The sequence below is a fragment of the Berghia stephanieae genome, chromosome 3, assembly GCF_034508935.2.
Source record: "Berghia stephanieae isolate SIO BIC M18660-M18661 chromosome 3, UCSD_Bste_1.3, whole genome shotgun sequence".
Lineage (NCBI taxonomy): Eukaryota > Metazoa > Mollusca > Gastropoda > Nudibranchia > Aeolidiidae > Berghia > Berghia stephanieae.
In genome coordinates, this window is record NC_088362.1 from 80482277 (window position 1) to 80495508 (window position 13232).

The 13232-nt window shown below is 35.7% G+C and overlaps 1 protein-coding gene across 2 annotated transcripts in view; it reads right to left on the reverse strand.

Annotated features, from left to right (window-relative positions):
• Positions 1-296: 296 nt before the first annotated feature.
• LOC144968576 (four-jointed box protein 1-like) overlaps positions 297-13232 on the reverse strand; it is an 84428-nt gene continuing 71492 nt past the window's right edge. For both annotated transcript variants that reach the window (XM_078907070.1, XM_078907071.1), the window contains one exon: positions 297-2732. In XM_078907070.1, the coding sequence (XP_078763196.1) occupies positions 566-2176 (1611 nt within the window). In that variant the 5' untranslated portion in view covers positions 2177-2732 and the 3' untranslated portion in view covers positions 297-565. The remainder of the gene's footprint in view (positions 2733-13232) is intronic.

Below are 13232 nucleotides of genomic sequence, written 5' to 3' on the forward strand. Positions count from 1 at the left end.
AGCACATTAACTCAAAATGTTATATTTTTGATCATTTTAATTGTACATTCATTCTTTGGCATCTATTCCACACCGACACAATACCAGTTTGAGTTTGATGCGGTGTGTCACATATTATAGTCACGTGTGAGCTTGGGTTAGGGAATCTGGAATTAAATGTCAAATCCATTGACATTTTCGTGGTTTCAAAATGTTAATTCATTGAATAGATTTTGTATTTACATCGATAGTCAACTGCAACAAATTTGTTAAGTTTATCATCACAGGTTTTCTCCCTCTCTCTCTCTCTCTCTCTCTCTCTCTCTCTCTCTCTCTCTCTCTCTTGTTCTCTCTCCCTAAATATCTATCTCCCTCTCTTCTCTCACTCCAATCTCATTCTCTCTCTCTCTCTCTCTCTCTCTATCTCTCTCTCTCTCACTCTCTCTCTCTTACTTAGACACATTTCACCCTGATTGATAAATTATCACTCATTATATTTTTACTTTTATTACAGATAAAAACAAAGGTCAACATACTTCAAATCAATCATACTTCACACCACCACACATTCATCAATAAACCAACACTATCTGTTAAAATCCTTTTCACACTTGACTATCTGTTTATAGACTTGCTGTAACCGCCTCTCCAATATCTTGACGTTTTTGGAAGGCATGGACGGTACTAGCCTGGCGAGAGGCTCATTGGACTCCAACAAATCACGGAGTTCCTTTCCAACGGAACCAGAATTCGCTAGTCTCTTTATGACGTCAGCAGTACTAGAACGAAAGACACATACAGAATCCAACAAGGCTCGATGAAGCTTCTCGTATTTGTCTATGAGTCTGAATCCGTGGAACAGGCCGGATTCATTGTCTAAAAATACCAGACCGCCGTCTGGGAATTTTTCTAAATTGTGAGTCGGACTGGACATCATCTGATCGTTCCACTGACTATTGAACATATTATTTATCACTCTATCTAAATTTGCAGTCAAATAATCGAAAATAATTAAATCCGACCACTGCATGAGTTCGCAAAGCTCTGTTTGCGATTTGGTACCTAAATGTTTGAGAATTGGAAAGAGTTGACGATGTTCGTCCCTGAACTCTTTCGGAATGTGTGCAGGCTTGAGCCCTTCGATGAATTTCGTAAGGACTACAAGTTTGGAATCAGCCCACTGGGCTAAGGAGAGATCTAGATGCACCGTCCTCCATTTCTGATCAACAGAATTGACGGCTGCTAAAATTGTAGGTGGTAGGTTTGGGATGTTTAAGAGTTTGGCGAGATAATATGAAAATATATCACCTTGAATTTGATCAGTGTTAAGGCGATATCTTGCGCATGCCTTCGAAGAATCTCTAAACGTGAGTAGACGGTTTTGCATTCGACCACATCCTGTTTCCATTTTCACTACGTCCAAACCTTGAACTTTTGTCCGCCATAAATCTATGTCAGTGGAAGTAAACGGTTTCCGACACGCGTTTTCTGCTTTCTCCGACCAGTAAACGTTATTGACAATAGACGATATGTAAAGTTGATCTTCCAAAGACGCTAAACCCTCCATGTTTTTATGGTGTCCTCCGTGTCTCAATTCTCCACTACTGTTCGACATTTTAAGTCCCTCTCCTTTGGCACTTTGAGACGCAGTTAGTCTATTGACTGATGGATCTTTGGGGTCAGTCTTCTTTGCTTTCTTTTCAGACTCTAATCCCTGGCTAAAGACAGGATTTGCAAAATTCCCATTTTCCTTCGTCTCAGCAACCTCGGACAAGCTTTTGTCCAGTTTATGCCTTCTTGTTTGTTTGGAAAGGCTCAAGGATCGCTGCCCTGATTTCCTGAACTTTCTTTCATCTTTACTGTTTACTTTAGGATTCTCAAAATGTTCTTTATTTGCATGGCCTTTACGAGAAGATAACTTAATCCCTGGTTGAAGATTCCAATCGGGCATTTGCACAGACTGAACATTATTGTTTGTTTGTCTAAATCCTTTTCCTAAATGTGCATCATAACTTTTGATTTCATAATTTCCTGGGAAAGCGTCATTTCCGGCCGCTTGTCTCTTGGCACGGACATCCTGTTGTTGAAGTTCAGCGTGCTGGGCGGGTAAAGAGTCGGACGGGAGATGGAGAAGGAGGCCGAAAACGACCCCGAGGGTGAATCCAATGCCTGTCATAATGACGAGCAGCGCCTTCATAATACGCCCGCGACCATTACGCTTACAGGATTGATGGCTGTGATGGCGAGGATGGTTCTGATGATGATGATTATTTTGATGATTTCGACTTTGTTGTGGGTCGGAATTGTTTACACAATGAACGTTTTTTGAAGAATCCGACTCAATTAGATTAGCAGAGCGAATTAAAGATATTTGAGATGGTTGCGGTGAAGCTCGTCGTGCAATTTTTACATAATTGGGCACCTTTTCTTTTTGCTGGAAACGATGTGATGAATAGTATCCGTCTCTCTTGTGTGAGTTGAGAGGTTGGTCTGTGTTCTGCTCCAGAGGTTGGTGTGATTGCCTCTTACGTAAAGAGCCACGGCGTGTAGTACCACTGGTTCCAATTATGAAGATGTATATAAGAGTACTAACACGTAATCCTTAGATTTTTTTCCAATCAGAATAAATATAATCAACTTGACGAGTTGTACGTTCCTTACATCAAATCCGACAAATTGACAAGATGATTATGATTGCAGATCGACTGATCTTTTGTAGATGTAACTCTCTAGTTAATTTCTAAGATGTAGACCTGAAATAGAGAAATGGGAAATCGTTAGTTATATTTCAAAATGATTCCAAGTTATGATTTGATGAATGGTGAAATTTTGAAACCATAGACAAGATATTGTTTATAGCCGAAGAAAAATATTTTCTAGTCAGGATGTTGTGAGAAGATTCCACTTTCTTATTTTTCTTTTCGCTTCAAATAACGATTGACTCCATTTCATTGAAGGCGTTGAACTAAAAAAAGGAAATTAAATTATTTTTTTAAAAAAATCAAAAATACGTGAAATGGGGGTGACTAAGACCAATTCACCAAATCTACTCCCAGATTTAAAATCATTTTAAAAAAATGTGGTAAAATGTACATCATTAAAAAATTTAATAGTTTACACCATTCTTTAAACATCTTCTATATTATGATATACATATCTTGAAACAATATTCTTTTTCTAAAGTGTGAGAAAGGATGGGTAAATCTATCAATGGTGTACATTTTACTATATCTGCTTAACAACTTTCGATCTGGGGGCGCACATTTGGGGACTGTTATTCGTCACTCCAAATGGCCTTAGTCACTCCATTCTACGTTATTTATGTATAAAGATTATTGAGTATTTCAAAGGCACATCGGATTTCAAATGTAGTCGTTATATTCCCAGAAAATGTTCAGAACACAGACAGCGTAAAAAATCGTCATTTCAAATTTCTTAAAGATACGTCTGTCTCTCTCATTTTTATTTCCCCAAACAATTGTTCTCTATCCTATTTCCCACTCAATTATCATTTCCCCCGAGTAATTCGGTGTATAAGTCAGAGAAGGTGCTAATGCCACGGATAACACAACACTTAATTTTTACGTCAACACTCACTATCCTTGCATTTGCAGTAATGAAATGCTGTAAAAAAAGCCATGATGCGGCGGAGAAGAAAGGAATGAAAGGAATAAAAGTCTATCAAGAGTAAATCAAGGGGTAACTCATCAGTCGTTTTAAACTGACGACGGCAGAAAACACAAGACAGAATACATCAGAAATTATTGTTCTGCTGTATATTGACAAAACAGTTTTTGAAAATTTTGACATGACTGCTTTTACCTAACGACAGATTAAGATGAATCATGTCCTACAAAGACTTCTTTAGATTTAAATATTTTTGGTACACGAAAGCGATTTGCGAATATCTCTCTCTCTCTCTCTCTCTCTCTCTCTCTCTCTCTCTCTCTCTCTCTCTCTCTCTCTCTCTCTCTCTGTGCGTGTGTGTGTGTGTGTGTGTGTGTTTTGTTTGTTTGTTTGTTTTCTTGTTTTGTTTTGTTTTGTTTTGTTTTTGTTTTTTTTTTGTTTTTTTTTTTTTTTTGGGGGGGGGGGGGGGGGGGGGGGGGGGGTGTATGACACTGTAGGTCCCTGGTTCAATTACCGCTCTGGGCGTCGCAAAATTGAATCCTTGGAAAAGATTGTTAACATATTCTATCTCCGTTATCAAGTGTAAAATGAGTACCTGGTCAGTAACAGCGTTGTTTTTGTCGGGAAACAAATAAAAACAGCGCCTTACAAGGGGTTGTCTCGTCCATGATATTTCAGACGTTTTGTCTCCTCTATATTATTACGTATTGCTGTTGGCTTGTGACCACTTATAAAGTGTTATGAACACATTTTAGTAAACATTTCTCCCATGAGTTTTTTAAGATAATATTATAATATGTGGTATATTGTTTTCAAACCAAAAAGCAAAATAAGAAGTTTTATCATAAATTTGTCTCTGAGACAGAGGTGCTGAAAGGAAGATGAAAAGATAAATTAACAAAGGCATTAAGACGAAAATGGTTTAAATACTGACGGCAGAAGGGTAATAAATAACGCAATCCACTTAAAACAAAGAGAAATACGTGACAAGCAGACAGATATTTGATTATGGGTATGGTGAGGAGAGGTGTTGGGGGGGGGGGGGGGGTGTTCGGGGAGCAGGGAAGGGAGAAGGTGACGAAAGAAAGGTATAGTAACCGTAATTATACCTACTAAAAGTGAAAGTAAAACGGCGATCAACTTGGTAAGTGAAATTGTAAAACATTGCCAATTACAAGAAAACAGAATGCCTAATTATTGCATTCTCGGAAATGAAAAAAATAATAATTATGAGGTAAATCTAGAAACTGAATTGTTTATAATTTATATGATGATATAAGACAAATTTAATTGATTGTTTTGTCTATTTTACCAGTCATAAATTAAAAGCAAAGTTTTCGGACAAAATCAAACTAATGAATGCACGTTTTATATCCAAAACTTTTTCTTTAAAAAAAATTAATAATCTAAATAAATAAATAAAAGGAAATAACTTAGACATTAAAAAAAATACTATTTAAACATACTTGAGTAAAGTTTTTTTCTTCTGCAAGCTCTTCCACCCCCCGCCCCCCCCCCCCCCCCCCATCCCCGCCCCCCAACCCCCCTACCCCACCCTTTCCTGATCTCTCTGGTTATACATCTTTAGTATATAATACTTTAACAACACAACAAATATATTTTACCAGATTCAAACTCAATAAGAAGCACCAAGAGGGGAAACACCCCATCTCAGATCCATACAATTTGTCACAACAGGTGATGTAAATCAACTAACTCGACACCATATTTATGAAACATGACACAACCAAGTCCAGAATGAAGAAAAATGACACCACTCTGTTATCTGTTATTGTTTTAGACCGCCAGTTTTGGGTGATTAGTTCTCTCTAAATTCTACTGATCAATCTTTAAATCGATACACAGAGCATTGTGATCTGGCGTGTAGAAATGGCAAAAATTTACTTAAATACATAACATCTATGGTAAAAAAAAATAAAATAAATCGAGTACATATCCGCAACAGAATAAATAAAACCGAAATAGGGAATGACTTTTCATTGTAATGTTATTCACCGTTTACATTAACTAATACGCAATGTAGAAAATATAATGATGCTAAGTAGAATACAGTCAGCGATACAAATAGCCAGGGATGTAATTATCATTAATTTAAACTGTAAAAAAATCCAATCAATAAAGAACTGAATGACATTATTCTTTGGGGTCACTGAGTGCAGAGTTTCTGTCTGTGAAGAAAAAAAAATCCAATAAACAATAGAATACAAAACAAACTCGCGTTTTGAATAGTTGATGTTATGAAGGAAAATCAAATAAATTAGCGTCTGCTATCCAAACAAAACATGACGGAGAAAACAACCCAATGTCGATATGAGTATGGATAGAGGTGACTAAAGACTTGTGGTACTAAACTACCTACTACGTAAACTGTTTCTGAGCTGAAAGACAGATCAGTAATCTACATAAATGCCTATAGGGGGTCTTCGCCTGGGCTAAATAAATCCGTAACACCTTAGAGATTAACTAGGGGGTCTGGAATTAACGGTTTGGTAGGGATTAGCTTAATCCGGATTGATCATTGTTTTATTCGTATTGTATATCGGGTTTGTGATTTGCTACATGTTACGGAACTACTTGATACCTTTGCTATATAATTCAATGGAGTTTGTGATGGAGAGACAAATAAAGTGAGTAAATCTGACTCATATAATATAGGGGAACAACACAAAGCAAACGATGTTTATAACAATACATATTATAATACATTTCGTGTTTACTTGAAGAAGGCCAAAGGCCGAAACGTCGTTTGTTTTTGTGTTGTTCCCTTAGATGAGTCAAATTTATTCACTTTTTTTTTCTCTCCATCTACTTAGCTCATTTAGGCACCTCTAGTTTTTGGTTAAGAGTGTATGAATGTTAAATAAAATTGCCTTTATTTATCTCAAACTAACCTTCGCACCATAGTTTTAGCTGTTAAAATCGTCATAGCCCTTTAGAACGTAAAGTCACATAAAACTAGAGCAATCTCCAAAACAAGAAACGGAAAATTGACAGTTGTTTGCTATCGCTTGTTTGAGACAATGATTTATTGAACTTTCCTTGGTTTATAAAAAAAACCCGCTAAAGTTGTCATTTATTAAATTATTAATTTTATTGATTTATCCCTTTCATCGCATCTTATTCATTTATCAATTAATGTGTTCATTTAATAGATTTAATTCATCCGCTGTATAATTTTGGCACAGTATTGTTATTATCTTTGTCAAAATTGATTGTAAATGTCTAAAAACCGGAGGTCTGATAGTTATGATAACCCAAATTGTTACGGTCTCATTGTTGTACTGAAATAGATACTCTCACGAAAATCGAATAAACAAAAGTTACAATATTTTGAAAGAGAGGAAAATTATATTTACTTTGTATCAAGTCTAATTATCATTCTAAGTTTTAAATTCATTATCTATAATTCAACCAACGTGATTTCATTTTACCGTTGTTTTTGCATTACGAGTCATGTAATATCCAATGAAAGTAAATGTTTTAATTCAAAACATGCATTTTTAGAATTCTCTTTTATGTAACCTGACGCCTCAAAACAGTTTTGTTTTCTCGAGATAATTTAGATGAAAAAAAAAAACACAACAAAACAAACAAACAAAACAAAAACAAAAACAAAAATAAAAAGTAAAAATATATCAAAAAATAAAATTAAAAAAAATAATCAAACAACAAAAAAAAAATGCTTATTTTCTGCTCATTTAAACAATGGAATTCCACTTCGACATCTGATTAATCCTGCATATTATACTCGTTTTGAAGCAATTGGTCAAAATGATAACATATTCAGTAAGGAAGGAGAAATTGTTCTAATACGTTTATCTTTTGCTTGCTAAAAACATTATGGATACAAACTAAATTACATAAAATATCAAAATCGGAACATGCAAGGTCAATGATTCAGCAAACCAGAATATTATAGACTCCTTTAAAGATTTTATATGATGATGATGATAATAATAATAATAATAATAATAATAATAATAATAATAATATAATAATAATAATAATAATAATAATAATAATAATAATAGTGATAATGATAATAATCCAAATAATAATAATAATGATAATAATAATAATAATATAATAATAATAATAATAATAATAATGATTATATATAATAATAATAATAATAATATAATAATATATAATAATAATAATAATAATAATAATATAATAATAATAATAATAATAACAACAATAATACTTTATTCATTCCAAAAACAGAAGGAATATAGCACAGCTAGATTTCCTATCCCATAACTACTGGACTCTACATCATTTTATATCAAATAAATCCAGACAGTATCAAGTAAAACGGTCTCATCGTAATTAATCATTATCTTTTCGTTTCACTCTTGTCTATTTTCAACAAAACAGTTACCAAACGTCTGTCATGATAAAATCTCATGTTTGTGGGCTATCGAATATCTTATCACACACACACACACACACACACACACACACACACACACACACACACACACGCATAGTACACTGAAGAGGTTAGCTGTCTACTTCTTTAAAATATTTCACTGATAAACAAAACGGCTACTTACTGTAAACACGATACTATTTTTAAGTTGTAATATTGATAACTTCATCAAACATGTTTAACACTGTTCGGGAAGTTGTTTTTATAACCCATTATATATTTTATGCTTAAAAAGGAACATTACTGAGACCATAAGTTTATCCAGTTCTTTATTTATTTATTCATTTATTTATTTATTTACGTATTTTTAAAATTCATTTATGTATTTATTTATTTATTTATTTATTTATTTATTTATTTATTTATTTATTTATTTATTTATTTATTTATTTATTTATTTGCAGCATTCAATGGACAGTGGTTATTGCTTGCAATGGTATGGAAAAGTCGCTTCTCTATCAAACTGTACCTACGTCAGATCTAACGTAAGCAACTACCCAATCACTGCCAGGTTGACTACATAACTCTCATAGAGAGAGAGAGAGAGAGAGAGAGAGAGAGAGAGAGAGAGAGAGAGAGAGAGAGAGAGAGAATATAAATTGAAGGTTTACAGCATTTCAGTATTGCTAGGTAACCAGTTATGATTATAATTAGATCTCACTGTGTATTAACAATGCGGCTATATGTCAAGTGATACGATATCCACCTTCGAATCGCGGAAGTCCTAGGTTCGAGTCCCACTCAAGCAGCTCATGGTTGACCCCTAGGAAAAGACTATTTTCTCATAATCTCTCACCGTACTCATGTGTAAAATGTGTGAGTACCTGACCGTTAACAGCGGTGTCTCTGTCAGAAAAAAAATTGAAATATCACCTAACAAGCGTCATGCCTTGTACTACGTATTAAGTGTTGCTGTTGGCTAGGGACCCCATGTAAAGCGCTTTGAGCACGTATTGCTCTGTAAAAAAGCTCCTTTATTGTTTGTTTGTTTGTTTGTTTAAGAGAGAGAGAGAATAAAATGTGAAGGTTAACAGCACTTCAGTATTGCTCGGTAACCAGTTATGATTGTAATAAGGTCTCAATGTGTATTATCTCTTGTTACTTCACCATCTGAAACGGATAGGCGACCTCAAGTAGTGGATAAGATGTCTCAACTGGTGCCGGCGTTACGGTAGTCTAGTAATGCCTAAATTGTTTGAATGTCTGATTTGTCACCCTGTGTCCGTGTTGAAGTGGGCATAGGTGTGTTAATGTCAACACATGATAATAATATTGTCTTACAGTGTGTTTGTGTTCTATATATCAATTACAAATTATTGATACCTTCATGTTCAACGTCTATAGAACATAATACGGAAGCCAAGTTATCTTTATAATTTTTCACCTCTATCTTTTAAATGTAATTGCTGCAAAGTAAATAAACGTCGCGTTATGAAACTCCAAATAACATTTATTAGATTAGAAAGTTACATTCGAGAGTCGGTATAAAAAATATAAGTTTGAGAATTAGGCCTATCTATATAAAAATATCATAAAAATACAAACCCAGATTATAATTTTATGAATTAACTCATCAGCCAATACATATTTCGTTTTGTCCTCCTCCTCATCCTCCTTCTAATTCTTCTCCTCCTCCTCCTTGGCTAGTCGAGGTATGTATGTGTGTGTGTGTGTGTGTGTGTGAGAGAGAGTGTGTGTGTGTGTGTGTGAGAGAGAGAGAGAGAGGTGCGAGTAGGATAGATAGATAGATAGATAGATAGATAGATAGATAGGGAGAGAGAGAGAGAGAGAGAGAGAAAGAAAGAGAGAGAGAGAGAGAGAGAGAGAGAGAGAGAGAGAGAGAGAGAGAGAGAGAGAAATAGTTTATAAGAAATATACAAGGGGGAAGGGGGGTGGGGGGTGAGAGATAGAATTAGAATGAGCGCATGGGAAGCGGGGGGTGCATTAAGGAAGGGCGATAACCGGTCAACATAAATACAAAAGGGGCGTAACAGACAGGTCCGCACACGACTCATTTATAAAACAATAATTAAATTCATAGTTAATCAAGCACGAGCCAAGACAATAATTAAAGTTTCCGCTGAGCTTTCCCAACCTTCAAACCTTTTGACTCACGCGCAGAAGGCGGATCAATAAAATCCGAAACGCTCAATAGTCAACCAATCGCACATGCATGGAGGCACGACACACCTTTCTAACTGCTCACAGCCTTACCTGCGCGAACAACTGCTCACAGCCGCCCATACTATCCGGGGAGTTTGTTTTGTTTTTTTAAAAATCACACACGAATGTAGCTAGTATAATAGTAAAGCACACTCCATTTATTTGCGCATGTCCTTCATATTGTCGTCGTTGACTATCAACCAATAGAATACGCCAGTAGGCAAGCGTAGATCAATATCCATACGCAGTTTAACCAATCACCTGCTTTGTTACATTTGTCAACAGCGAGACCGTGTGACGGGGGACGAACAAACATGGCGGTAGTCCGCAACACCGACAAACTTTTTATAACTTATTAAGTCTGTAAGGTTTTCAATAAAATCAAATTGTGAAAGCTTGAATGGTGACCATTGTGTTTTATGAATGGAAGGATTATGATGTACACACCCAGACGTGCTGGTCTGCATTGGAGAACTGACTCATTTCAGTTTATTAAATTCAATGAGGTTAACCCCATACCTGCCCCCCCCCCCCCCACCCCCCAAAAACAAAACAAAAACAAAAAAAAAAAAAAAAAAAAAAAAAAAAAAATAAATAAATAAATGAATAAATAAAATAAAAAACAACAACAACAAAACCTTGAGCACTTAAAAAGCGCAATATCAGCTAACCATGCGTAAAACGTTTTATAAATTGTCTCTAGGCAATAAAACACTTAACATGTAGGACGATGACGCCTGTTAGGCGATGTTAAATACTATCAAGCAAGCGTCTCCCTATCTCCCTTTCCACAAATGGTAAGCAGCTTTTCTTTAAACGGCCCAATGTAAATTAAAGTTACGCCAAAACGGTAGTTTATCATTAGACCTAAATTTGAAATGGGCTACCATTTTGAGACAGCCGACAACGGGGTTTGTTTGTGTTTCGACTCTCTCTCTCTCTCTCTCTCTCTATCTCTCTCTCTCTCTCTCTCTCTCTCCCTCTCTCTCTTTCGTTTTCTCTATCTATCTATCTATCTATCTATCTATCTATCTATCTATCTATCTATCTATCTATCTATCTATCCATCTATCTACCTATCTATCATTAGTAGAATAGAACTCATTAGTGTTAAAGAATCCTAATTTTAGACAACAACGAAGAAAAAAAGATAGATCTCTATGTATTAACAAGATTTATATTCGAATTATTGTGCACTAAACTTGTCTCTGATATATCGTTATCGAAAATTTATGATAGACCTTCTAGCGTAAGACAATAGAAAATATCTCTCACAATGCTCTGGATTAAGCTTAGAAATCATAATGGCACCAAACACACAATATATATTTTTTTTATTGAAAGGTCTTCGAGTACGTTCAAAGACAACCCTGTTTGATAGCATCAATAAAATGTCCGTAGGATAAATCTGCGCGGGACACTGTCCTTACTTGACACCGCAGCTTTAATTAACCGGCGTGTAAACGCGGAAAATTCAACCAGCAGTAAAAGTCAACTCTCACAGCATTTATTTGCTCCCATTGACAAATCACCCGTCCCCTTGGTGCCCGATAGGTCGGCTTTTAAACATACTTTTATATTTGTCCCACGTAAATTGAAGATCCTTCTCTGTAAAAGGGAACTGTCATTAATAGGTAAAGAAAAGAAGAGCTTATTCCTTGACATGCAAACTCAAGTCCGTTCATGATATGCTCAGATTTAACAGTGTGAGTAAAGAGCAATCTATTAAAAAGGGGACAGCAGCTTGTCAAAGGAGAATGCGTATGAGTGGGAAAATGTGTGTTGCGTAAAAAGAGATAAGAAGAGAGGGAGAGGGGGAAAAGAGGAGCGGGGGAGGAGATCGTGAAAAAGACAGGTACTATCTATCCCCTTTTCCCAAAATTAAAAAAAAAAAAAAAAAACAGAAAAAAAAACGAGAATTACAAAGAGGGTGGAGGGAGTGAGAAAAAGTGTGTTTGTGAGAAGGGAGAGTGCGGGGGGGGGGGGGGGGGGGGAGGGAGGGATGGGGGTGTGTGAAGAAGGAAAGAAAGATATATATATATATAATATATATATATATATATATATATATATATATATATAAGAAGATAATGAATAAAATAATATAGAGATGAGAGAGAGAGAGAGAGAGAGAAAGCAGAGGAGGAAAAGATGGAAGGGAGAACAAGGAAGAAAAAGGGAGGCAGAGAGGATTATGAAAAATATAGAGATAAAATGCATATTGGGGGAAGCTCTCTGAAGCCCAAAGAACAATTTTTTAAATCACATTTACAATCATCAACTATCATCATCATCTTAATCAATATCATATCATTATTATCATTATCATCAGTATTTTAATGATATTCTATTCCTATAATCACGATTTTAACTTCATCCATTTCGCCCGGCTATTTTGTGGCCTTCTGATGACAATCACCTTGGGACCGGAAGATCCATCGTTCGATTCTCGCTCTCAGCGGCTCATAGTTAAGCTCTTGGAAAATGCTCTTTACTTGCATTCTTTGACCATATTCAGGTGCAAAATGAGTACCTGACCGTTAACAAGGTCGTCTCCCCCCCCCCCCCCCCCAAAAAAAAAAAAAAAAAAAAAAAAAAATTGGTAATATCGACTAATAGGCATCATATCTTGTCCTACATGTTACGCGTTGTTGCTGGCCAGAGATCCCTTAAAGATAGTGTGACCGGAGCGCTTTGAACGAGTTCAGTGGATAATGTGCTAGATAAAGGCCTAGTTGTTTGTTTTTTTATTTACATCCATCTTATTCTTCATTCAACTCTAAACCTCCCCCCCCCCTCCCCCACTCCATTATTCCCTCCCAACTCTTTCTATTTCTCTATAGTTCTTACAAATTCTACATTCTTCTATGTGCCCCCACCTGTACCTCTGACCTTTACACACCAGTCCAAAGGAAACATGTTCTAGTTTGCCCAGAAACCCACCTCGACATTACCGGCACAGCAGACAAACAAACAGCCGGGGAAATATATATATAAACAGTGTCGT